This window comes from Rhamphochromis longiceps, linkage group LG16 (assembly GCF_057381845.1).
Source record: "Rhamphochromis longiceps isolate RC_006_pf linkage group LG16, R_longiceps_female_GT1.1, whole genome shotgun sequence".
Lineage (NCBI taxonomy): Eukaryota > Metazoa > Chordata > Actinopteri > Cichliformes > Cichlidae > Rhamphochromis > Rhamphochromis longiceps.
This window is the reverse complement of record NC_140572.1, coordinates 32,897,646-32,923,396: the sequence shown is the minus strand read 5'-3', so window position 1 is coordinate 32,923,396 and position 25,751 is coordinate 32,897,646. Positions and strand designations below refer to the sequence as shown.

Here is a 25,751-nt window from a genome sequence, read left to right as displayed (position 1 = left end):
TGTGTTTAATCAGCCAGTGGATTGTTTTTCCTTTTTTTTTTTGTTCTGTTTTCGTTTTTGTTTTTTTTATAAAATAGTTGTGGTTGTAAAGAAAGAGTTCACTTTTACCATGGTGCTTTTTAGCTGCAAAATATTTGATTGACCAAGTTAAACATATGGTAAATCTCATGTCTCTTAGTGGTCAGACAGCCAGCAGGAAGGGATGTGGTGTTTTTGCTGGATGGATCTGATGCTACTAGAAGTGGATTCCCAGCTATGAGAGACTTTGTCCAAAAACAAGTAGACACACTCAGTGTGGATGATGGCAAAGACCGTGTGTCGGTTGTTCAGTACAGCAGCGATCCAGCCGTCCAGTTCTATCTGAACACGTACACCACAAAAATAGAGGTCCTTGACAGTGTCAGAGGTTTGAGGCACAAAGGCGGACGACCCCTCAACACTGGAGCAGCTCTCCGGTACTTGAGGGATAACGTCTTCACGGCCTCTGCCGGAAGCAGGCGGCCCTCAGGAGTTCCGCAGGTCCTAATATTGATCACTGGTGGAAGATCATTTGACAGTATTGATGAACCAGCCTCTGCTCTCAAACAGCTGGGTGTCTTGACCATTGCAATTGGAACCCGAGGCTCTGACCCCAGAGAACTTCAGACCATAACTGGCAAGCCCAGTTATGCTCTATCTGTGTCTGAACTTACTGACCTACCCAAAGTGCAACAGCAACTTGAGTCCTCTGTGGAAGCTGCAGTTTTTGAAGTCACCCCAGAATTACCAACCGTAATTGGTACGTTGTCAGACACATCCTATTGCTGGCTCCAAAAGTTATTAATTTCAGCTACAGTGAGGAAAAGCAAATAAATGAATGTGATGTGTGTATAGGTTTTTTGTGCATTTCAAACCAGTTGGTAGCATGCTGTGGTCTTTCTAAAACAGAAGTAGGCCAGGCTAGTGTTGTTAAAATATTAGTGTGCCAGTGAAAGATAATCTCACAAGCTTTGTGAAAGGTTTTCATTTTTTTGTCCTACTGTCTTTTCTCAGCTTCACGTGACAGAAAAGATATTGTATTCCTTCTGGATGGTTCTGATGGCACAAGGAATGGCTTTCCTGCCATGCGTGATTTTGTAGAGAGAGTGGTGGAGAAAATCAATGTGGGAGAAAACAAAGACCATGTCTCTGTGGTCCAGTACAGCAGAGAACCAGAGGTCCATTTCTATCTGAACACATATACCACAAGGGAGGATGTGGTGGACTCGGTCAGAGGGCTTAGACACAGAGGAGGAAGACCCCTAAACACTGGGGCAGCTCTCCAATACGTCAGAGACAACGTCTTTACAAACTCCTCTGGAAGTAGACGCCTGCAGGGTGTCCCACAGATATTGATCTTACTAACTGGGGGAAGGTCTTTTGATAATGTAGATAGCCCAGGCTCAGCTCTCAAACAGCAAGGCATTTATGTGATTGGCATTGGAACTAGGACCTCAGATGCTAGAGAGCTGCAGAAAATATCATATGAGCCCAGTTATGCTCTGTCAGTGTCCGAGTTCACTGACCTTCCCAGTGTCCAAGAACAGCTCTCTTCTGTAATGAGCAAAGTGATAGTGAGGGCCACGCCCATGACACCAACAGTGACCGGTAAGAACGTGACTCCTTTGTAATCTCCAGTATCATGGTAGGAAACAGTGTGAAAAGAAACCAAATGTGATTTGCTGTGTTCAGTTAGCTAGTGGATCTTTTTTTTTTTACAAAATAGTTGTGCTTGCGAAGAAAGAGTTCAATTTCAAGATGTTTCTCTTTAGCTGCAAAATATTTGATTGACCAAGTTAAACATATGGTAAATCTCATGTCTCTTAGTGGTCAGACAGCCAGCAGGAAGGGATGTGGTGTTTTTGCTGGATGGATCTGATGCTACTAGAAGTGGATTCCCAGCTATGAGAGACTTTGTCCAAAAACAAGTAGACACACTCAGTGTGGATGATGGCAAAGACCGTGTGTCGGTTGTTCAGTACAGCAGCGATCCAGCCGTCCAGTTCTATCTGAACACGTACACCACAAAAAGAGAGGTCCTTGACAGTGTCAGAGGTTTGAGGCACAAAGGCGGACGACCCCTCAACACTGGAGCAGCTCTCCGGTACTTGAGGGATAACGTCTTCACGGCCTCTGCCGGAAGCAGGCGGCCATCAGGAGTTCCGCAGGTCCTAATATTGATCACTGGTGGAAGATCATTTGACAGTATTGATGAACCAGCCTCTGCTCTCAAACAGCTGGGTGTCTTGACCATTGCAATTGGAACCCGAGGCTCTGACCCCAGAGAACTTCAGACCATAACTGGCGAGCCCAGTTATGCTCTATCTGTGTCTGAACTTACTGACCTACCCAAAGTGCAACAGCAACTCGAGTCCTCTGTGGAAGCTGCAGTTTTTGAAGTCACCCCAGAATTACCAACCGTAATTGGTACGTTGTCAGACACATCCTATTGCTGGCTCCAAAAGTTGCTAATTTCAGCTACAGTGAGGAAAAGCAAATAAATGAATGTGATGTGTGTATAGGTTTTTTGTGCATTTCAAACCAGTTGGTAGCATGCTGTGGTCTAGGGCTGCCACAAACGATTATTTTGATAGTCGACTAGTCACCGATTATTTTTGCGATTAGTCGACTAATCAGATCATCATCCATTGGACGCAAAACTACAGCTTATTGCACCAGCAGCATCTGCTCTTATATAACTATCATTAGCTTACAGCTTTAAGTGTTTATTCTTAGTTAGCGTATTGTCTGTCTTGTCTTAATGTTGGTTTAAAATGGAGCACTGTAACAAAAAATAATTTCCCCCAGGGATCAATAAAGTATTCTGATTCTGATTAAGGTCTGTGCTAACTAAAAATAAAGACAAGATGATAGTTTATTAAATTTTAATGAAATTTGCGGATTGTTTCGGTGAAGTTTAATAAACTCCTTGCTATCTAAAATATAACAGGACACTGGAGTATATTCTGGAGCATCTCACACTTCTGATAATCAGTTGTCTGCTTGACGTTTATTCAGCTGTGTAAAAACTATAACTTTAATCTCAGACAAACTGATTTACTCAGGAACAAATAAAATACTAAAAAAAAAGCCAAACAATAACATTTTAAGTTATCTAAGTGACTCATATATATTTAACCTGAGTAGCGAAAGACGGCGGTGGGTTTGAAAACGATTTGCGGGGAGTCCCGTGTTCTCACGGCGCTAGTGAGCCTAGCCCCCCGCTCGCTAACGAGCTAGTGGGTAACAGATGTCTCCGAAAACGTCGGAGCGCTTTTGAAAATATGTGGTGTCCTGATAAACTGAGCAGATATTTGAGGTTTACACAGCTACATTCTCGCCTGAAAATATGTTAAACGTTTATTTTGTGACCCAGAAAGAATAATAAGAGTAACATTAAAACTAACCAGCTGCCGCCATTGTTGGAAACTGCGCTGGGCCGCGCTATGAATTCTGGGACACAGCTGCTTCTTCTTCTTCTTCGGGGTTTAACGGTAGCTGACATCCTTGTACATGCAATGCTGCCATCTTCTGTTTCAGTCCGTTATTACACTCTTAAATCCTGCCACTTATTCCTGCGTCTTTTGCGATCTTACAAAGCTTCAAACGACGCGTCGACTATTAAATCAGTCGTCGACGATTTTGATAGTCGACGTAATCGTGACTAGTCGACAAATCGTGGCAGCCCTACTGTGGTCTTTCTAAAACAGAAGTAGGCCAGGCTAGTGTTGTTAAAATATTAGTGTGCCAGTGAAAGATAATCTCACAAGCTTTGTGAAAGGTTTTCATTTTTTTGTCCTACTGTCTTTTCTCAGCTTCACGTGACATAAAAGATATTGTATTCCTTCTGGATGGTTCTGATGGCACAAGGAATGGCTTTCCTGCCATGCGTGATTTTGTAGAGAGAGTGGTGGAGAAAATCAATGTGGGAGAAAACAAAGACCATGTCTCTGTGGTCCAGTACAGCAGAGAACCAGGGGTCCATTTCTATCTGAACACATATACCACAAGGGAGGATGTGGTGGACTCGGTCAGAGGGCTTAGACACAGAGGAGGAAGACCCCTAAACACTGGGGCAGCTCTCCAATACGTCAGAGACAACGTCTTTACAAACTCCTCTGGAAGTAGACGCCTGCAGGGTGTCCCACAGATATTGATCTTACTAACTGGGGGAAGGTCTTTTGACAATGTAGATAGCCCAGCCTCAGCTCTCAAACAGCAGGGCATTTATGTGATTGGCATTGGAACTAGGACCTCAGATGCTAGAGAGCTGCAGAAAATATCATATGAGCCCAGTTATGCTCTGTCAGTGTCCGAGTTCACTGACCTTCCCAGTGTCCAAGAACAGCTCTCTTCTGTAATGAGCAAAGTGATAGTGAGGGCCACACCCATGACACCAACAGTGACCGGTAAGAACGTGACTCCTTTGTAATCTCCAGTATCATGGTAGGAAACAGTGTGAAAAGAAACCAAATGTGATTTGCTGTGTTCAGTTAGCTAGTGGATTGTCTTTTTTTTTTTTAAATAGTTGTGCTTGCGAAGAAAGAGTTCAATTTCAAGATGTTTTTCTTTAGCTGCAAAATATTTGATTGACCAAGTTAAACATATGGTAAATCTCATGTCTCTTAGTGGTCAGACAGCCAGCAGGAAGGGATGTGGTGTTTTTGCTGGATGGATCTGATGCTACTAGAAGTGGATTCCCAGCTATGAGAGACTTTGTCCAAAAACAAGTAGACACACTCAGTGTGAATGATGGCAAAGACCGTGTGTCAGTTGTTCAGTACAGCAGCGATCCAGCCGTCCAGTTCTATCTGAACACTTACACCACAAAAAGAGAGGTCCTTGACAGTGTCAGAGGTTTGAGGCACAAAGGCGGACGACCCCTCAACACTGGAGCAGCTCTCCGGTACTTGAGGGATAATGTCTTCACGGCCTCTGCCGGAAGCAGGCGGCCATCAGGAGTTCCGCAGGTCCTAATATTGATCACTGGTGGAAGATCATTTGACAGTATTGATGAACCAGCCTCTGCTCTCAAACAGCTGGGTGTCTTGACCATTGCAATTGGAACCCGAGGCTCTGACCCCAGAGAACTTCAGACCATAACTGGCGAGCCCAGTCATGCTGTATCTGTGTCTGAGTTCACTGACCTTCCCAATGTTCAAGAACAGCTCTCTTCTGTATTGAGCACAGTGCCAATGAGGGTCACACCTTTGACCCCAACAGTGACTGGTAAGAACATGACCCATCTTCAAAGTCCAGTATCATTGTAGGAAACAGTGTGAAAAGAAATCATTTGGTTTTGCTGTGTTTAATCAGCCAGTGGATTGTTTTTCCTTTTTTTTTAGTTCTTTTTTTGTTTGTTTTTTTGTTTGTTTTTTTACAAAATAGTTGTGGTTGTAAAGAAAGAGTTCACTTTTACCATGGTGCTTTTTAGCTGCAAAATATTTGATTGACCAAGTTAAACATATGGTAAATCTCATGTCTCTTAGTGGTCAGACAGCCAGCAGGAAGGGATGTGGTGTTTTTGCTGGATGGATCTGATGCTACTAGAAGTGGATTCCCAGCTATGAGAGACTTTGTCCAAAAACAAGTAGACACACTCAGTGTGGATGATGGCAAAGACCGTGTGTCGGTTGTTCAGTACAGCAGCGATCCAGCCATCCAGTTCTATCTGAACACTTACACCACAAAAAGAGAGGTCCTTGACAGTGTCAGAGGTTTGAGGCACAAAGGCGGACGACCCCTCAACACTGGAGCAGCTCTCCGGTATTTGAAGGATAACGTCTTCACGGCCTCTGCCGGAAGCAGGCGACCATCAGGAGTTCCGCAGGTCCTAATATTGATCACTGGTGGAAGATCATTTGACAGTATTGATGAACCAGCCTCTGCTCTCAAACAGCTGGGTGTCTTGACCATTGCAATTGGAACCCGAGGCTCTGACCCCAGAGAACTTCAGACCATAACTGGCGAGCCCAGTTATGCTCTATCTGTGTCTGAACTTACTGACCTACCCAAAGTGCAACAGCAACTTGAGTCCTCTGTGGAGGTTGCAGTTATTGAAGTCACCCCAGAATTACCAACCATAATTGGTACGTTGTCAGACACATCCTAATGCTGGCTCCAAAAGTTACTAATTTCAGCTACAGTGAGGAAAAGCAAATAAATGAATGTGATTTTCTGGTGCATTTCAAACCAGTTGGAAGCATGCTTTGGTCTTTCTTAAACAGAAGTTGGCCAGGCTATTGTCTTTAAGACTTTGAGAACATAGTATGATCGTCTGAACTTCTGTGAGAACACAGAACTTTCCATCATCTGCTTTAAGCTATGATATTTAATTTTTTGTCAATCACTCTTTTGAACTTCTTATTTTTGAAGTTCATTTTAAATTGTGTTTTGAGGCTGCAGTTTTCATTATTATCCCCCAGCCACCAATCTTATTTAGTTTGTTATCCATTAAACCAACGATTCTTTCACTGCTATTTTCACCAAATAACCTCACGTCTTTTACATCTGTAGAATTTGTCACTTTTTGAACTACTATAGTTAAAAGCATTTAATAATATAAATCATTATACATGAAATGAATCAATTTGTCACATGCCATGTGCCAACATGCAGAGTAGTTGCCTAAATTCTAGCCCCACTCATTTCTTTTATCTCATAATGCCATTAAAAGTGTTATAAATGATTAATAATGCATATGAATTCTAACTGATTACAATGCTGAGGCTCCACCGATGAAGACAGTTTGCAATCAAAAGTGATTGAGTCCCTTGTATAACTCACAGACACACACATACTTTAATGCAGGTAACATGTAAGCTCTAGAAAACATGTTGCTATCTATACAAATTTATCTATACTGTAGAGATCTCTGGATAACCAGGATATCTTACTGTTAACCAATGATCCTTAAAACCAAGTCAACTCCAGTTTTCTTTTCACCACTGTAGCCAGGCTGACAATTAGTCAGAGCTCTGTTGAGCTCTTATTCTTTGAGACTGTTCAATAAAGTCCTGCAATTAAACTTAAATAGGATCTGTCTGTCTCTCTGAATATACCCACAAACATGTTTAACAGATCATTTTCATAACTTGAAAGTCCATCCATCCATCCATCTTCATCCGCTTTGTCCGGGGCCGGGTCGCGGGGGCAGCAGCCTAAGCAAAGAGGCCCAGACCTCCCTCTCCCCAGCCACCTCCTCCAGCTTATCCGGGGGAATACCAAGGCGTTCCCAGGCCAGCCGAGAGATATAATCTCTCCAGCGTGTCCTGGGTCTGCCCCGGGGCCTCCTCCCGGTGGGACATGCCTGGAACACCTCACCCAGGAGGCGCCCAACTTGAAAGTCAAATATAAATTTAATTTCAAAAACTTATGTACAAATTTTGCAAACAACATAAATATATACATAACTATTTACATTAAAATGCAGGCAATGTCTCAGGCATTTTTTGTGCAGTGATTTACAAACCAATAATGTATTACAATAGATGCCACAAGACAGATCAAACGTTCTTATCCAGTCATTTTTGACCAGGATACGTCCTTTAATGTGCATATTCAGCACATTAAATTTATTGCAGCAATTGTGCAATAAATGAATAAACAAAAATAAAAACATCAAGTCTCGGAGTGATGCTGACAAACTAGTTATTGAATTTATTACTCCTAGGCTGGACTATTGTAATTAATTATTGTTGCGCTGTCCTAAAAACTTCCTGGATCAGGTGACCTTGAATCCTCCGTTAGTTATGCTGCAACAGCTTTAGGCTGCTGGGTGACGTAAAATTATGTTGTTGTTTTGTTTTTTTAAATATAGAGCTCTCAAGAATGTTTGATTATCAGAAGAACATTTTAAAAGGGCCTTCTTTTCATTCATTTGGGGTCATACCTAAAGTCTAATTTTTTTGAGTTTCTCATTTGGAGAACCGGTGTTGAAATGTAAAATTTTCGTAATTTGATCTAATTTGGGGTTTTATGAAACTTTCTAGCTGAAAGTTTTGAAAAACTTGGAAATGAGTAAGATATATTAAGAGATATACAACTTTTTTTTTGTCAAAAACAGGAAAAAAGTGACTTATTTCTTCGAATATGCACCAGAATCTTCATGATAAAAAAACATTTAGGCTCAATTTACCACCAATACGACCATTTTATTGTCATACATTGATGAAACTGAGCCTAATATCAACTTCTGTCTTTTCCAGCTGCATCACAGGGCCCCAAGAAGGATGTCGTGTTCCTCGTTGATGGATCTGATGGCGTTGGAAGGGAATTTCCAATCATCCAGGAGTTTATCCGCAGGGTCGTCGAGAGTCTCAATGTGGGCGAAAATAAAATCCGTGTTGGTGTGGTCCAGTATGGTGACACTGCTCGGGCTAATATGTATTTAAACACACATACAACCAAAGAAGGTGTTTTGAATGGCATCAAGGGAATGAGGAAGCAAGGTGGAACACAACGTAACCTGGGTCAGGCCTTACAGTTTCTCAATCAGGATATTCTGACAGCAGCACGGGGTAGCAGAAAACAGGATGGTGTTCCACAATTTGTTATTGTTGTGTCTAGTGGGCCTTCTACAGATGATGTCCGTCGTGCAGCTTCTTCTCTTAAACAATCTAGAGTTCTTCCATTCAGCATTGGGACCAGGGATGTGAACCCCACAGAGCTGAGGGTGGTGTCGTATATCTCCAATTACGCCCACGTAATAGATGACCTTCCTGGCCTGTACACAGTTCAAGAAGAATTAATCAACAAACTCACTGAGCTGTCAGATGATGACATCAGCAGGTTGCGTCCAGAGTTCCCAACTTATGAAGGTAAATTGAATTTAATAAAATCTACAGGTTAACACAGTCCTCATTTATATTATTACTGTGTTACTACTATATTAAAGCTAGAATTATACCCCAAATCATACTGTATGTTATATATATTTATCTGTGTACACTATTAGGAACTCTCCATTCAGGATTAGTAATCAGACTGTGTTATTTTGCTTCTATTCCTTTCAAGCACCAGTACCATCTGTACCCACAGGAGGAGAAAAAAGGGATGTTGTATTTCTTATTGATGGCACAACAGCAGTGCGTAGTGAATTCCCTTCCATCCGTGATATGATAGGAAGAGTTGTGGAGAAGCTGGATGTAGGACTGGATAAGGTCCGAGTTTCAGTGGTTCAGTACAGCGATGATCCAAAGATAGAATTTCTATTGAATGCACACTCAACAAAAAATGAAGTGCTCCAGGCCGTGTCGAGACTTCGAAACAAAGGTGGAAATAATCTAAACACAGGACGTGCTCTCGAGTTTGTCGCCAGAAGAGTCTACCAGAGATCAGGCGGAAGCCGTCTTGAGGAACGTGTGCCTCAATTCCTCATTCTAGTTACGGCTGGCAAATCTACTGATGATGTATCCAGCTCAGCCAATGAACTCAAGAAAAGCCTGATAGCACCTCTGGCCATTGGTACAAGAAATGCAGACCAAGATGAACTGAGACAGATTTCCATGAAGCCAGAGCTTGTGTATACAGTTGACAGCTTGAGAGATTTTTCAAAGGTGGAAAAACAGCTTATTGATTCAGTCAAGAAAATATCCACCGATGATATCACTGAAATTTATACTCGTGTCCCAGAAGGTAAGAAATAGTGTGTAATCATTCTGTATATTTAAGACTCCAATTAAGTTCAACTGAAAGTGCTAAAGGCAGTTACTGATTGTCTACATCATTTGCTTTTTATAATTTACCTTCACTGTTATGGAGGCATTTCTTTCCTTATGTTGTGTTTTTTTTTTTTTCAGTCATTCTAGATCTCGGGAAAAAGGACATTATTTTCCTAATTGATGGCTCAGATAATACAGATTCTGAAGGGATTGCTCACATCCGTGACTTCATCCTCAAAATTGTTGAACAACTTGATGTGCAGCCCGATAAAATTCGTGTCGCTCTTGTCCAGTATGCAGACAAAGTTAAAACTGAATTTTCGCTCAATTCACACAACAACAAGGCAGCTGTTTCCTCTGCTATCAGAAGACTCCGTCAGATGGGTGGACGATCGTCAGACCTGGCTGATGCTATTGATCACGTTCTGCGCTTTGAGTTAAACTCTTTTGCTGGTGCTCGACCAACTGAGGCCTCCCAGCATCTTGTGGTTCTCACAGGTGGACGTTCACCCCAAGATGTTTCCCTCTATGGACCTTTGCTCAAGACCTCCCGAGTTAACTGTATTGGTATTGGTGCTGATCGTGCTGACACAAGGCAACTGATGAGTATTTCCAAGAGCTCCGCTGATGTCATTCAGGTTTCTAAGTTCTCAAACCTGCCAACAATAAAGGACAAGTTTATTAACAGGTTGAATGTTGTTGAGGATACACCAGGATATGACACTCCAAGTAAGTAACACTAAAATGTACTCATTTTACAGGGCCTAGAATGATTAGGACGTGTTGTGGATTTGGACTAAAAACCAAGGTAAATATTTTCAATATAAACATATCTTAACATATCTGTATTTCCCTTCTTGTAGCACCAGGCCTGCCTCCATCTAAAAAGGCTGATATAGTGTTTTTGGTGGATGGCTCCATTAATGTGGGCCGTGAGGACTTCAAAGAAATCATGATTTTTATCAACAACTTAATTGATCTGTTCTTCACTGAGAGAGATAACTTACAGATTGGCTTGGCACATTATGCTGAAGATGTCAATGATGGCTTTTACCTCAACACATACAGTAACAGGGATGATATGCTAAATGCTCTTGGTCAAATAGAGTACAAAGGTGGACGCAGACTGAACACCGGTGCAGCCCTTCGCACTATTCAAGATGTTTACTTTTCTAAACAAAGGGGCAGTAGGGCTGATGAGGGCACTCCTCAAATTCTTATAACTGTCACTGGAGGAAACTCAGCTGATGACAGTAAATCAGCAGTGCTTGGCTTGAAGAATAAAGGTGTGAGAGTCTTTGCAGTGGGAGTGGGCAACATTCAGAATGAGTTGGAAAACCTGGCAAGTGAACCTTCCATGGTGGCTCGAGCAAGTACCGTTCAGGAACTCTCAGAGCTCAATGAACAAATCCTGGAAACTCTGGATGATGAAGTAAAAGGGAAGCTGTGTGTCGGTGCGAAAGAACTTGCTAAAAGTAAGAGAAGTAATATTATGTGTTTCTTGCTTGTCGATGATACATTAAATTAAATGATTAAAGGTTGTCACATGATTTGGGGTGACCAAAAGTGTCTAAGGTAAAATAATATTATGTTTTACAGCCTCCAATATAGAAGTGTTGGTCGGATTTGATGTGTCCGCCCAGAATATTTTCAGTTCTCAGACCAACCTCCAGAGCAAGATGGAGGCTATTTTGCAGAGGATTTCCAAAATGGCATCCATTAGCTGCTCCGATGGGCAGATTCCATCTGTACAAGTGGGCATGCTGGCCATGGATTCTGCTTCTGAGCCGGTCCAGCTGGACTTCACAACAAATCCAGATGAGTTATTTGAGGCTTTCAGAGCTTTGCGGAGTCGTGGCCCCTTTGTTCTCAATGGCAAGACCATATCAGCTTACACCAACAGATTCAAAGTCAGACAGGATGACACTGTCAAGGTTAGTTACTCAAATATACTAAAGTAGAAATGGCCCAAGCAGTTTACATGTGTCGGTGTCAGGGCTATTCTAGGAATATTTCAATATCTGCTAAAATAATGTATATCTCAAGTTGATGTTGAAAATGTCATGTATTGTCACAAGAGTCATAAAATTTCTCTTGTGCATTTGCTTCAACTGATGCACTTCTTAGTTAACGTTTCATTCATGTATTAATAATCTGACTTGATTGGTTTAGCAACTTAGTGTAATTATTGAGCTGAGTTAGTTTGACCTATAGACATTGCCGACAAAACTCAAAAAAACCCAAAACAAAACAAGCAAAAAAACAAAGAAACCCCAAAACAAAACAAAAAAACACAAACAAACCAAAAGCTTTTTTTAGGTTGTTGGTTTTTACCTGGGACACCATATACCATCAGAATAGCTTTAGTATGCCATGACCTTGAATCTTTCCTGGAGCTAAAGTAAAAATTTCACATGAAATCAGCCAGATCCCCTCATTGTTGGGGTCAGTTGTTTAGGTTTGTCCTTGAATTGGTCACTGCCAGTGTATATTAATTGTATTTTTTTAATATTAAAGAATAAGATCAAGGCTAAAAAACCTTTTTGCCAAACTGTAGAGTTTAAACTTTAGAGTTTATACAGTGAAAAGACTATTAGAAACTTGAAAATTAAGAAAGTATAAAACTTGTATTTTTGCTATTTTCCCCTGAAGGTTGTTATTCATCTGACTGATGGTATTGATGCTCCATATGCTGAAATGAAAAGGCGAGTTGAGGAGCTTCGGCTGTCAGGTAAAAAGATGATGAAACATAAAGTGCACTCAGGTATTATCTATCCTGAAATCGCAAAGGTAATTAGTGAACTTAAATATGTTGCGTTTTGGAAAACAGGAGTGAACAGTTTCATTCTGGTTGGGTTGGAGGGGGTACCCAATTTGGAAGAGGCGTCGCTATTAGAATTTGGTCGTGGCTTCAGGTACACAAGACCCTTAAGACTGAATATCATGGACTTGGACTATGAGCTTCTGGAAGAACTGGTGGGTACTGATGATTAATACATAAAAACTATGCCTTTCATTTATGACACCCATAAACTGAAAATGCTTTCTTTTACTGCACAGGACAACATTGCAGAAAGAGAGATCTGTGGAGTGCCATGCAAATGTACTGGCAACAGAGGAGACAGAGGAGGAGTTGGACAGCCTGGATCTAAGGTATCTTATCCTAAAAAATACCCCTCAGTTATACTTGGAGATTTTGTTTTTAATTACAAAGCTTATATATGTTTTGTTTTTGTCTGTCAGGGTGGTCCAGGATTGTCAGGAAGTCAAGGACATCCTGGAGATGAAGGTGGACCTGTAAGTTTGAATGTTTTGTTTATGGTTGTTGTTCTATTATCTTCTTCATTTATCACCTCTCTGTGTCCTTTCTTAAGATTCTGTTCTGTGGTATTTTGTCAGTGAATTTTGTTGTCATGTTCTGTTAATACAGGGAGAACGGGGTCCTCCTGGTGTGAATGGAACCCAGGGTTTCCAAGGATGTCCTGGCCAGAGAGGTGTCAAGGTAAGCCCTTTAATATTAACCCTGCCATTCAAGTTGTATGGTTTAATTGTTATATATTGTTTTGTTCGTGAATACAATAATCTAACACTCTTTATTTCTATTTAGGGGTCTCGTGGATACTCAGGAGAAAAGGTACGTTTCTTTCTTTCTTTCTGTCTTTCTTTCTTTCTTACATTCTGACAAAAAAAGGCTAACCCACTGCCCCCTTATTTCAGGGTGAAGCTGGAGAACTTGGTCTTGATGGCATCAATGGAGAAGAGGTGAGTCATGTATTTTGTCTTTTATGCTATGTGTTCCATATATTAACAATTAATCATACAAAATCATATAAAATTATCAGCTTTAAAGGCTGTGTTTGATTTGGTTTTAGGGCAAAAGTGGTGTGGCTGGGCCCCCTGGAGAAAGAGGAAACCCTGGCAGAAGAGTGAGTGACTAGATGCATCTGGGTTGTTTTTTTTCTTAATACTGAATATGGTTAATGCTGAGAAATTCTTTTGTTTTTTTAGGGTCCCAAAGGTGCCAAAGGACAAACAGGAGACATAGGACAACAGGGAATCAGAGGAAACCCTGTAAGAAGCTGATTATTATGGCATAGTTTTTGACTGATTTTATGTGCATCACTTTTATTTTGCATGCATACATAGTATGTGAGAAAGGAATGTGTAAGAAGAGAGTGTTACTAATGCTTCATGTGAAGCTGCACATACTTACTTTCTAATGAATACAGTTCTTGTGATTAAGGCAATGTTTAAATATGGTTATTTTGTTTGGTTTTTTTAAGACAAATTTGTATTTATTGGTGTTTGGATGTAGCAGCGACTGAAAGAGTGATTTCTGTTTAATAGGGAACAACTGGACAAGATAACAACCAGGCAGGACCCAAAGGAGACCCTGGTGATGCTGGACCAGCGGTAATACCCCCCTGAGCTAATTATAGTGCTGCTGAAATAAATTCTGCATCTCTGTACTCAATTTAATTTTTGAGGCTTAATATCTCTTGTATATTGTTCGTTTGTTTTGTTGTTTTATTTTTTTTTGGATATTTCTCAGCATGAATTTAATTCACTGGGATGTTTGTCCTGTATGACAGGGAGAGCCTGGTCAGGATGGAAGGAGGGGAGGCCCTGGTGAACCTGGAAGAAGGGTAAACGCTTTCACTGTCTTTTCTGATCACTTACTTGCCAAAGATTATGTTAATGAAGTTTTTTTTTTAATTTACTCATTCCTCATTAGGGACCCAATGGTAGAAGAGGTTCACTTGGACCAGCTGTAAGTGCCTTTTTCATTGTTAAAATAGAGTTTAATACCTGCCCTCGTAATGACAGTAACATCTTTCTGCATTATCATTAAAGGGAAATGTTGGAGGCCCTGGATCGCCTGGTGTGCAGGGAGAGTCTGGTATTGATGGACCAAGGGTAAGTTTGTCATCTTCTCACCCTATTTTGGTGCATATCTGTCTGTCTGTCTGTCTGTCTGTCTCATGAACTGGTACTGCAGCTCTAATATGTAAGTAAGTGGTGCATCACTGATGGCGGATTTGTCTTTTTCCAAGGGTCCGCCTGGACCAAATAGTGCACCAGGAGCAAGAGGAGAAGATGGAAATCCTGGACCTAGAGTGAGTGAATACAATAGGTCAAATTTTCTATGTTGATTGCATTCAAAATCTAATTTTAATGTTCTAATTTCTTCTATTCTAGGGTCCTGGAGGTACCCCAGGTCCTAGTGGAGAAAAAGGTAGAAGAGGACCTCTTGGCCGCAAGGTACTGAATGGAACTAAATTTGGAGTGGCTCATGTTCTTTCATAACAAGTTTGATTTAATCATAAACACACTGGCTTAAGCCAAGCTCTATCACATTACTGGACATACATGTGGAGTCTATTTCAGTGAACCAGAAAGCACTGTAAGAAAACATTAAGGATCTCCTTGCAAAACAAGCACATGTTATTAGTTAAATCTATAGTAAACCAATCATATTAAATATATATAGTCACACTTTATTCATCACTTTGACATTTACCTTACATCTAAAGGTATTTCATTATCTTCATATCTTTGTAGGGAGAGCCAGGAGAACCAGGACCTAAAGGTGATGTTGGACCACCTGGCCCCTTTGGAGAGCCTGTAAGAGCAAATCATCTTATTTTATTGCAATGTTACTGAATGTAAATTTTCTGAATATTGAGCAAGAAATTATTGTTTAATTGGGGGGGAGGGAAGATGATAGCGTTGCTATTGTTTTCCCTCTGCTACCCCAGTATTTTGAATTAAAATATGTTTTTCTTTTACAGGGTGAAGATGGTAGAGATGGTTTTGGTGTTCAAGGGCCTAAAGGAAGAAAGGCAAGTGATTTGTGAACTGAACATGCCTAATTAAAGATAACAACCCCTTCTGTAATGTTGAATAGAGCTGTATACAGGGTGATGGCTCTGATGCATCCAAAATAAAAATTATTTTTGCAGTTTTATACAAAGAGTACTTAATGCATATGTGATTCTTCTTTACAGGGAGATGAAGGATTCCCAGGATTCCCAGGTCCCAAGGTAATGCAGAACACTAGCAGTGAACCTTTAAAACAAACTGTTGTGTTTTCCTCAGATGAGTAAACTTATTATTAGATACTCGTCATTTCCATTTATCCTCTTTTTATCCATCATTTCAGGGAGCAGCTGGAGACCCTGGCACCTCGGGTGGACCTGGATCCAGAGGAAATCGTGGACAGAGGGTAAGTTTTAAGTCCACATTTGAATAAGGTTAATATACACGTCTGTTACAGTTTCATCAGATGCCCCAGCTTTGTTCCAGATCTCAGCTGAGCAGATGTGTTTGCTGTTGTGAAGTAGAGGACAGGTTCTGAAGTTTTGGTTTAAATATATATCATGCATTCTTGGCAGCAAATGACTTGCATGCACATTTGTTTTATGTTTGAAGATAGCAAAGTACAGGGACTGATGGTCTGTTTGAAAGTACGGACATCTGAACTGCTTTAAATGTGAATTTCTTTCTTTCCCCTAACTGTTAACTATTTCCAGGGAGTCTCTGGGGATATTGGTACACAGGGACAAAAGGGAGAAGTTGGATATCCTGGGCCATATGTAAGCATCAAAAAATCTATTTTACAACTTGCGTGAATTTAATTTGCATGACATTATGTCATCAACAAGTTTATTTCAAGTTCATTTATAACTTTGCCTAGATACAGGTGTTTCATGTTTAAATACACAGTTATGGCCAATTTCTTTATATTATTTTATAACCTATTAGTGTAAGCTCTTCACCTTATCCCCCCAACTGGTTGCGGCAGATGACTGCCCCCTTCCTGAGCCTGGTTCTCTCTGAGGTTTCTTACTGTTACAAGGGAGTTTTCTTCCCACTGTCGCCAAAGCTCTTGCTCATAGGGGGTCATATGATTGTTGGGGTTTTCTCTGATTTCTTTGTATTATTGTAGGGCTTTTACATTACAATATAAAGCACCTTGAGGCAACTGTTGTTGTGATATGGCGCTATATAAATAAAACTGAATCGAATTATATTGGCTGTAACTCTCACCCCTAGGCTGGATGTTTATTTAGTTGCTGATACCCTGTTTTCTCTCTAACAGGGTATCAAAGGACAAAGAGGACAAGGAGCTGTGGTATTTGATCAGATATTTGTGTGAACTGCATTGAACAGAGCATAATTCTCATAACTTTACTCAGTTCTACGCATCACAGCCTTTTTTTAAAGAAATGTTTCTGTGGTTTCTTTGTTCCCTCAGCAATGTGACCTTGTCAGAAAGATCAGAGACAATTGTCGTAAGTATAATTTAGTAATTTTCAGCAATGTGATTTAATTTATTTTTGTGAACTATTAATGCCTATGCACTGTGTGCTTCATGAAACATCTTACCATATTCTGTGCAATTTTCTTTACCAGCTTGCTGCTTTGGTAAGTGCAAAATGATTTGCTAATGAAATAATAATTTCTTCGACTTAGACTTTTTGTTTATGTACTGTATCCACAACCACAGTGAGAACAAAAATCCTTTATGTTGACATCATTAGGTAAGCAGGAATGCCCACTCTACCCCACTGAGCTGGCTTTTGCCCTCGACATCTCACAAGGCCTTGGCCGTCCAGTCTTCAACAACATGCGTGACACAGTCCTAAACATAGTCAGAAAAATTACAATCGCTGAAAGTAACTGTCCAAGAGGAGCTCGTGTTGCTTTGACCCTGTATAACAACGAAGTCACCACTGAGGTCCGGTTTGCTGATGCCATGAAGAAACGTGCCCTGGAGGAACGCATTGAAGGACTTCAGATCCCACAGACAAGAAAGCCCCGCAACTTGGAAACAGCCATGAACTTTGTGGCCCAGAACACTTTCAAGAGGATACGCAGTGGCTTCCTCATAAGGAAGGTAGCCATCTTCTTTGTAGGTGATCAAGTTGGTCGGCCACAAGCAATTACTCGTGCAGCCCTCCGCCTTCACAATGCTGGAATTGCCACTTTGCTGCTGGTCAGACAGGAGGACAGAGCACTCTCCAGAGCGGTGCAGGTAACATAACAACATACAGCCAAAGCAAATGTTAATCTTATAGGCCATCAGTTTGTATTCAACTTATAACTTTCCTCTCCTTGTATACCAGGCCAACAACACAGCACTGGCCCAGGTCATTGTCCTTCCCAACGCTAATAGTCCACAGTACAATTCAGTCATCCAGAAGGTTATGAACTGCCATGTCTGCCTGGGTAAGACCTGTTTGGGTGGATTAGTATTTATGAAACAGCTTCTCACTTTTATTTTGTCAGATTTTGATGTACTTTTATCTAAGAATAGAGCCATTTTTTCCAAGCATTGTATAAAAAGAGACTAGATGAAAAACTGTTGAATACAGATTGTCTCAGTCCATGTAAAGGAAAAAAAATGCATAATTTTATTTCTTCTTTTTTAAGATTTCTGCTCTCCGGACCAAATCTGTGACTATGTTCCCCCAACGGCTGGCCGAGATAGGAGATCTTTCACCTCAGATGTCGACATTGACATTGCTTTTGTCATGGACAGCTCTGAGTCTACCTACCCAACTGTCTTTGCCGAGATTAAACACTATATATCTTACATGGTAGAGCATCTTCATGTGTCTTCAAATCCCACATCATCTGCTAACCACGCCAGAGTGTCTGTGATTCAGCAAGCACCTTATGAGTTCCTAAATAACAAATCTGGGTCCCCCCTTCATGTTGACATTGGCTTGACTGAACACACTTCAGCACAAGATATTATCAAATTCCTGGTAGAGAAAACACCCCAGCTGGAAGGTGGCCGGGCACTCGCAGAGGCAATTGAAAGGACGGTGGATCAAGTGTTTGAGAAGGCACCTGTACAACGTGACAAAAAGGTACTCATACTGTTTGTGACAGGAAGTGTGGAACAAGACCAGGAGCAGCTGATACGCATTGCCACTGAGGTCAAGTGCAGGGGCTACTTCCTCGTCATCTTTGGTGTAGGTGAAACATTGAGTGCTAAGGATGCAAGTGTCTTGTCAAACATGGCCAGCGAGCCTTCAGATGTCTTCTTCAAGCAGCTGAAGAGTAGCTCAGACTTTTATGACAGAAACATCCAGACCTTTGGCCAGCTACTGCCCAAGTATATCAGTAGTAAGTTCAAGATATATTTTGATGGGCATGATACATTTTCAACACCTTTTGCTTTTCTTTTTTTAATATTTTAGAATAGATTCTATTTGTTACATCAGTCTAACAAATCCTGAACTAGTTGTGTTCTATGTTGCATTGCTTTTCAGTTGAAAATGCTTTCCACATGTCCCCTGAAGTCTCCAAAAACTGCAAGTGGTTTCAGAATGACCAGCCACTAAAAAACCCCTTCACACCATCACAGGAAGTGGAGTAAGTTTTGTAATTTTTGTAATGCTGTATTATTAATGCTGGAAACATTGGTGGTTTTCTTTACAATTTTTTTTCCCTTAACATTGCCACATTTGTAGGAAACACCAGAAGCATCATGAAAATCACCAAGCAGTTCATGAAAGAAAGCACAAGGGTAAGACTGTTGTTGAACAAATTTTTCTTTACTACTTTTGCATTTTCGGCTAGAAGTACTGACAGCTTTGGTCACTTTAAGTCATACACACTGTCGCTAACTGCTAAAATTGCCTGCCCATAATTCAATAATATTTTTACACTTGTTTTAGAATATTACTTTTATCATGCTTCACAAAGTAAAGATTACTTATAAATTTATGCTTCTTGGCCATGCAGCAAAATAACATTTGTTGACATCATCCACCACAACTACAACATACTCTTTTTCTGTTATTTTCTTACACACAGATGCAGAGGAGCTGCACGTCTCTAATGTCACCTCCAGCAGCTTGAAATTGCGTTGGAGCAGGCCAGATGCAAAGCTCTTTGTTTACTTTGAGGTTGTTGTGGTGAGGCTCCATGACCATGCACTGGTGCTGAAGACCAATGTGTCGGGTACAGAGCTTGCTGTGGACAACTTGGAAAGTGCTCAAATGTATCAGGCTGTAGTCACAGCTTACACGGCCGAGGGCCAAATTGTCTCTACTCTCAAAGGCGTCATTACTACAAGTGAGTTTATAAAGACAGCTTTAGCTTTTTCAGAAATTATTCATTCATATTTTGCATGTGTTGCATATTCAACTGTAAACATGCCATTGGGGTACAGAAGTACACAAGCACAAATGTGGAAGTCTTCAAAAGCTCTTATGGAGACCACTTAAAAAGAGCTAGCTTCAAGCTGTTACAGATGTAACTATCCATTACAGGTTGTGTATCCTAATAAATTTTAGGGGTGTATAATTCTCAGTATATTAGAGTTTGTTTTTTTTAATTACCACAGGCCTGATAACTTAATGGTGATTAGATCATAAACAAAACAAAAGTGTCTGCATTCTGATGTATACCATGTACATTCATTATTGGAACAATCTTTTGCTGAAAGGTACTTGCTCATAAAGAGTTGTTTGATGTTGGGTTTTTTTGTTTTGTTTTTTTAAACCACTGTAGGATTTTTACCTTGCAATGTAAAGTGCCCTGAGGCAACTGGTGTGATTTGACTCGAAATAAATTACCCCGAATGGAATAGAATACAACCTCTACCAGATTACCATACTTTGAATACAGATTACCCCACATAGGTACTGCAGTACAGGAGGAAGAAACTGTAATATGTGTGGACATTGGTATTAACATTTGTATTAACACCATGTAACACTGGTCTTGATTTCACAGCTGTCCCAACCCTGTGATTCAAATTAAATAGTTCCCCAAAATGGCAAAATAAAATGAACTAGCTTGTTTTAGCTTCTTTGGTTTTAGGGACCACCTCAAGCCGCAGACACACCCTAAGAATTGCCCTTTCCTAGCTAAATAAATTAATTTATTGCATGCTTTCTATTTTTAAAGTTGTATTGACAAATACATTATTTATTATTTCACAGAAGCAGCTGAGCATAAGCTTGCCAGCCAAAACACAAGTACTCCAAATACCACACCCCTGGACAAACCAGAAACTGGTGAGTAACTTTGCATGCTTGTGTCTGTATATTGCTTGGAAACTTCTTTGCTTTTATAACATTTCCTATATAATTAGCAGCCATATATCGGAATACCAGTATATTGGACCTGTAATCAAAATGGGCCAGTAATATATCTTCGAAGTAGCCCCCATAGAGTTGTGTTTTGCTGGGTTTCCAAGGTATTATATTAGCTATGTAAATAAAACCTGTAGGTTCAAGTCAAAGATCGTGGTCTTCTGTAATGCAGCAATATCAAATGGGACTACTGCACTAATATTTTATTTATCAAGTCACTAGTACGTGCAAAGATACACCGCAAGTTGTTTACAAAACCTTACAAAATCGGCAGTTTAAGCCCTAGTGTCTCGGTTTGTTAATCTAATCTTTTCCCTTATGTATCGTGACAAACAATGCACTTGTGGGTAAAATGTGTGGCACTATGAAGGAGTTTGTTTCATCAGAAAATACCAAAGGAAAAGAAACCTTATAGCTGTTGGTCCTTGTGAAAGGCATAGAATTTAGAGCACAACTAAGGCATGAAAACACAAAAGTAACTAACATTTAATGAATTTAGTTACAACTAACTTGTCAGATCCATCCATGAAAACTTAAAAATAATCTTCTTTCATTCTAATCACAACTTTTTTATTTTTTAAATAAGCAAAACCTCTTCTAATATATTGCAATTATCCAGACTCCCATGTAGTGGATATAGTCTCATGCTGAATGCCATTTCTTTTCCTCTGCAGGCACTTAAACTAATTTAAAACCCCTTTCAAATACATCTGAACTTCTAATACATTTGTTTACTTGCTACTTTCAAAGCTTACAGTTTGTTGTATGCTGTATTTGTTCATCTAATCCTCACACAAATGCATCCTCTTTCTCTATTTGTCCTCCATCACTGCTATATCACAGCTATCTGTTTGTTTGTTTGTTTTTTGTTCTGCATGTTCTAGTTAATGAATTGGCAGGCCCATGCTCGCTTGACTATGACCCTGGAATGCCCTGCAAAGACTATGAGGCTAAGTGGTTCTTTGACAGAAAGAACGGGTTCTGTGTACAATTCTGGTATGGAGGTTGTGGAGGGAATGGAAATAGGTTCGACAGTGAGGCCCTCTGCTTGAAAAACTGCGTGAGGTCAGGTAAGTGCAGAGGTGGGTCGAGTATCAAAAAATTGTACTCAAGTAAGAGTAGCATTACTTTAAACAGCGGTCTCCAACCTTTTTTGCGCCACGGACAATATTTTCACGGACCGGCCTTTAAGGTGTTGCGGATAAATACAACAAAATAAAACTAGTTCCGGTACCGAAAAAAAGAAAATTTATTCATAACACACGTGAAAAGACCCAGGAAAGCTGAGTTAACGATAAAAACGGTAACAAAATAACGCTGAAAACCGATAAAAACCCTGAAAACCATACATTTCACACCTGAGCCTCAACTCTCGCGGCCCGGTACCAAACGAGTCACGGACCGGTACCGGTCCGTGACTCATACCATAAATTGTATGGGTGTGCATTTATTTCTGCATATTTAGAAAAATATGCCATTTCTTCACTCACTGAGGTGATGGTTAAGCTTCAGCAGCAGTTTGCTCTCAAGGTTCTTTCTGTGAAGCTGTAACTGTTTAGCAGTGAACAGGAGTCCTGCATGACTCACAAGTCCTTCACAAGCTCCAGATGCAGGAAGAGCTATATTGACTTTGATCGACAGCTTCTTGATGTGAGGAAAGCCATGCAATACATCCACACCTCCAGTGAATGGACATGAAAGGTACCTCTCCAGATCCCCTGCTTCTGGCTTTCCTGACCCCATGGATCCATCTTCGTCGAATAGGCCGCTGTTTGTGCTGGCCTCATCCAGCTCTGTGTCTAGGTGATGTCTGATGAAGTGGAGACCTGTGGAAAGATGTATGGTTTTCAAAAGAATTACCGTATTTCCCGGACTACAAAGCGCACCTGAATATTAGCCGCACAAGCTAAAATCAGGGGAAAATCCTGTTTTGTACATACATTAGCCGCACCTGACTAAAGGCCGCAGGTGTTTCAATGTTGACTTGTCATATGTAAGAGAATATGCACAAAGGGAATTGTCAGGAAAGAGATGGCTGTTTGGAGACACACCCCTTTTATTAATATTTTGAAAAACAAGTTATGGGTACATATTTGCATAACTTTTTAGGTATATGTACAAGTAGCGGTAATTACAAGTACGAAACATGTACTGTGCTTCATAAATGAGTAACAAATGTAGTACATAACAATAACCTACAGCACACCAGAGAAATAGATTCAGACTACCTTTTAGGCTCAGGTGCAGTGACACGGCTTTAACAAGAAGAAAAGTCAGTCATTCACCACCATCTTCCTGCGCACTAAAACCACCAAAGTCCTCTTCTCCAGTGTTGGATACGAACAGGCTCAGGATGGCTACGTCATCCCCTCTCAGCTCCTTTCCTTCGTTGTCACTTTCAAAACCAAACAAATCATCGTTGTCAGTGTCAGAGTCGAACACCCTCTGAAGGGCCATGGCGGTGTCCTCCTCTCCATCATGCAGCAGTCCAGCCCTTCGAAATCCGTTGGTGATCATGGATGTTTGCACACTTTTCCACGCTGTCAGATTCCACCGGTGGAGTTGAGCATAACTTGCTTTTCGCAAGTTTATCGCCGCTCGTCATCCACGACTCCCGCTGAATGCATAGCGCTACTTTGAAGTTTGTTTTTCACGCTACTTGTACAGCACTATGTTGCCTGGCGGATGGACATGTGACCAACATACCACTCTTGAACCCCGATACTGTGTGTCTGATCACATGCCCTTCCGCCAGGCAACGTAGTGCCGTACAACAGCGGAACAGAAAAGCCGCACCTGACTAAAAGCCGCAGGGTTCAAAGCTTGTGCAAAAAGTAGCAGCTTATAGCCCGACAATTACGGTAGGTCTGGTCATTATAGTGCTGTATACACTGCCAAGCTGCAGATGTTTGTTTGGAGCTAGCCTCCAAAAGCTGGGCATACACTGTGCGATTTTTGGCCCATTTTGAGACGATTTTTCACTCGCGCAACCATTTTGGGGATCGGCCCGAGTTTTGCCTTAATCGTGTGTGCATCGTGTAGTATACATGGGGTAACGAAAAGCAGTTAACACCTCACGACCAGCTCCCAATCATCAATCATATGGTCCCATGATAATCAAACCTGTTTGAAATCCTGTCGCCCCTCAACGCAACCTCTCACACTGCGCACACACAAACACAGAAATGAAAGTGAAAAGGTGGAGCAGCACGTCAGTGCAGCGTGTGATCTGGACACAAGAGATTGAGGCACAACTTGTAGGATGAGGCAAGCTCATCCGAGTACGTAAGCTAGAGCTGCCACCCAGGCAAAAGAAAAATAGAGCTATATCACGTTATAACGTTAAAAGTTTATTGTTCTAACAATATACTTTTCATGTTCGTGCAATATACCTTTCGAATGTGATAATTATGTATATTGTACAAACATGAAAAGTATATTGTTCGTTATAACATGATATAGCTCTATTTTTCTTTTGCCTGGGTGGCAGCTCTACGCTTACGTATCGGAGGCTTTTCAATGTGGCCTCACAAAATTATCACGACTACAACAACCATGAAAAGAGTTGGATGGACATTGCTGCTCAATTGCAGCTGCCTGGTCAATGTTTTTCATTAGTAATTTAGCAAAGTTGATGGTGGTGGTGTGTCTGTGTGAGTGAAAGACACAAAGAGGGAGAGCGAGAGACAGATTTTGTATGATAAGCTTTATGTTATGGATGCACAGTTTGAGCACTCAGGTCGCATCAGAGCATCAGGCCCTGCATCGTGACCTATGAACTTCTAACCTCTGCTATTTAATTGTACAGTTTGAGCAGGAGCGGAATAACGTGACTAAAAAAAATCGCAGTGTTTGACCAGCTTAATGCAGACTGTTTAAACTAAACAAGCTGCTGTTTCGCATAATAAACCCTGTCAGCCGCAGTATTGCCTTCTGTTTTAACAGTTTAAGCAGTAGAGACAAGCTGTTTGCATGTTCGTGGAACTCCAGCGTCATTAACCAGGCTAGCTGTTAGCTTATAGGCTAACCAGCGAGCAGCTAACAGGACAGCCGAAGCTGCACAAAACACCCACAAACTTATCTCACTACAACGTAGCGCCGAAAATATGACTCGCAGCTCGAGCTCGACACAGCTGCTGTAACATAAGACTGACATCCAGCTTACCACAGCTAAAAAGATATTTAGAGAGAACTTACCGTTTCCTCAGGTTACACGAGTTGAGTTGTTTCATGCTGAAAAGTTGGTTTGTTTTGGCTCTCACTGAAGACACCGACACTGAAGACATACCTGTTCTTTTGTACTGCTTTTAAGCGAAACATCCTTTGTATGTGAGGAAAATGCTGTTCATCATCTTCAGCTCTAGCATAGACTCTGCCACGTTTTCATGTTTCTTCTTTCCGTGTGTCCGCTACTTTGAAACGCTTGGATCGCTCTGCCCGCCACAGTTTCAAACTGGTCATGTGACTGCATGGCCACATCTCATTGGTAAAAAGGTTACCGGAAACTCCACTGGTGGCATGTTATCTAATGTGTTAAACTAATTATTTTTAAAAAAGTAATGAGTCGAATTTTGCAAATGTAGCGGAGTAAAAGTACCGTTTCTTCTTCACAAATGTACTCAAGTAAAAGTAAAAAGTATCGTGCAAAAAAGGTACTTTAAATGGTAAATGGCCTGTATTTATCTAGCGCTTTACTAGTCCCTAATGACCCCAAAGCGCTTTACATATCCAGTCATCCACCCATTCACACACACATTCACACACTGTACTTAAAAGTACATTTTTTTCAAAAACTTACTCAAGTAAATGTAACGGAGTAAATGTAACTCGTTACTACCCACCTCTGGGTAAGTGATGTTGTCAGGATTTCAGTGGGAGTGTGCCATCACCTGGTTAATGCAACGTATGCAACATGGGCCTCAACTGGATATGCAAAACTTACTATTTAAATTGT

The 25,751-nt window shown here is 40.8% G+C and overlaps 3 protein-coding genes and 1 long non-coding RNA gene across 8 annotated transcripts in view; 3 read left to right on the top strand and 1 right to left on the bottom strand.

The window, feature by feature from the left end:
- The window catches only part of LOC146651458 (collagen alpha-3(VI) chain-like), a 106,578-nt gene that overhangs the window by 77,626 nt on the left and 3,201 nt on the right, over window positions 1-25,751 (top strand). For 3 of the 5 annotated variants that reach the window (XM_085383894.1, XM_085383895.1, XM_085383890.1), the window contains 36 exons: window positions 8,226-8,837; window positions 9,034-9,654; window positions 9,819-10,409; window positions 10,544-11,155; window positions 11,280-11,614; window positions 12,333-12,411; window positions 12,511-12,656; window positions 12,741-12,833; window positions 12,924-12,977; window positions 13,111-13,182; window positions 13,288-13,314; window positions 13,398-13,442; window positions 13,553-13,606; window positions 13,689-13,751; window positions 14,028-14,093; window positions 14,273-14,326; window positions 14,416-14,451; window positions 14,535-14,597; window positions 14,735-14,797; window positions 14,880-14,942; window positions 15,243-15,305; window positions 15,473-15,523; window positions 15,689-15,724; window positions 15,844-15,906; window positions 16,214-16,276; window positions 16,783-16,815; window positions 16,939-16,975; window positions 17,097-17,108; window positions 17,225-17,718; window positions 17,810-17,912; window positions 18,117-18,818; window positions 18,965-19,067; window positions 19,166-19,221; window positions 19,512-19,772; window positions 20,645-20,719; window positions 21,682-21,879. In XM_085383894.1, coding sequence (XP_085240020.1) covers window positions 8,226-8,837; window positions 9,034-9,654; window positions 9,819-10,409; window positions 10,544-11,155; window positions 11,280-11,614; window positions 12,333-12,411; window positions 12,511-12,656; window positions 12,741-12,833; window positions 12,924-12,977; window positions 13,111-13,182; window positions 13,288-13,314; window positions 13,398-13,442; window positions 13,553-13,606; window positions 13,689-13,751; window positions 14,028-14,093; window positions 14,273-14,326; window positions 14,416-14,451; window positions 14,535-14,597; window positions 14,735-14,797; window positions 14,880-14,942; window positions 15,243-15,305; window positions 15,473-15,523; window positions 15,689-15,724; window positions 15,844-15,906; window positions 16,214-16,276; window positions 16,783-16,815; window positions 16,939-16,975; window positions 17,097-17,108; window positions 17,225-17,718; window positions 17,810-17,912; window positions 18,117-18,818; window positions 18,965-19,067; window positions 19,166-19,221; window positions 19,512-19,772; window positions 20,645-20,719; window positions 21,682-21,879 — 6,099 coding nt within the window. The remainder of the gene's footprint in view (window positions 1-8,225; window positions 8,838-9,033; window positions 9,655-9,818; window positions 10,410-10,543; window positions 11,156-11,279; window positions 11,615-12,332; window positions 12,412-12,510; window positions 12,657-12,740; window positions 12,834-12,923; window positions 12,978-13,110; window positions 13,183-13,287; window positions 13,315-13,397; window positions 13,443-13,552; window positions 13,607-13,688; window positions 13,752-14,027; window positions 14,094-14,272; window positions 14,327-14,415; window positions 14,452-14,534; window positions 14,598-14,734; window positions 14,798-14,879; window positions 14,943-15,242; window positions 15,306-15,472; window positions 15,524-15,688; window positions 15,725-15,843; window positions 15,907-16,213; window positions 16,277-16,782; window positions 16,816-16,938; window positions 16,976-17,096; window positions 17,109-17,224; window positions 17,719-17,809; window positions 17,913-18,116; window positions 18,819-18,964; window positions 19,068-19,165; window positions 19,222-19,511; window positions 19,773-20,644; window positions 20,720-21,681; window positions 21,880-25,751) is intronic. The other 2 variants (XM_085383891.1, XM_085383893.1) reach the window with 2 other exon arrangements.
- LOC146651461 (collagen alpha-3(VI) chain-like) lies at window positions 256-1,703 on the top strand. The gene is made up of 2 exons (XM_085383931.1): window positions 256-778; window positions 1,033-1,703. Exons 1-2 carry the CDS (start codon window positions 256-258, stop codon window positions 1,647-1,649), a joined length of 1,140 nt encoding a protein of 379 aa, XP_085240057.1. The 3' UTR covers window positions 1,650-1,703.
- LOC146651460 (collagen alpha-3(VI) chain-like) lies at window positions 1,923-4,478 on the top strand. Its single transcript, XM_085383921.1, has 2 exons — window positions 1,923-2,445; window positions 3,834-4,478. Exons 1-2 carry the CDS (start codon window positions 1,923-1,925, stop codon window positions 4,448-4,450), a joined length of 1,140 nt encoding a protein of 379 aa, XP_085240047.1. The 3' UTR covers window positions 4,451-4,478.
- LOC146651459 (uncharacterized) lies at window positions 10,128-25,129 on the bottom strand. The gene is made up of 3 exons (XR_014907859.1): window positions 24,995-25,129; window positions 22,503-22,623; window positions 10,128-10,336 (listed from the first exon to the last, which is right to left on the bottom strand). It is a non-coding gene; the product is annotated as an uncharacterized LOC146651459 (long non-coding RNA).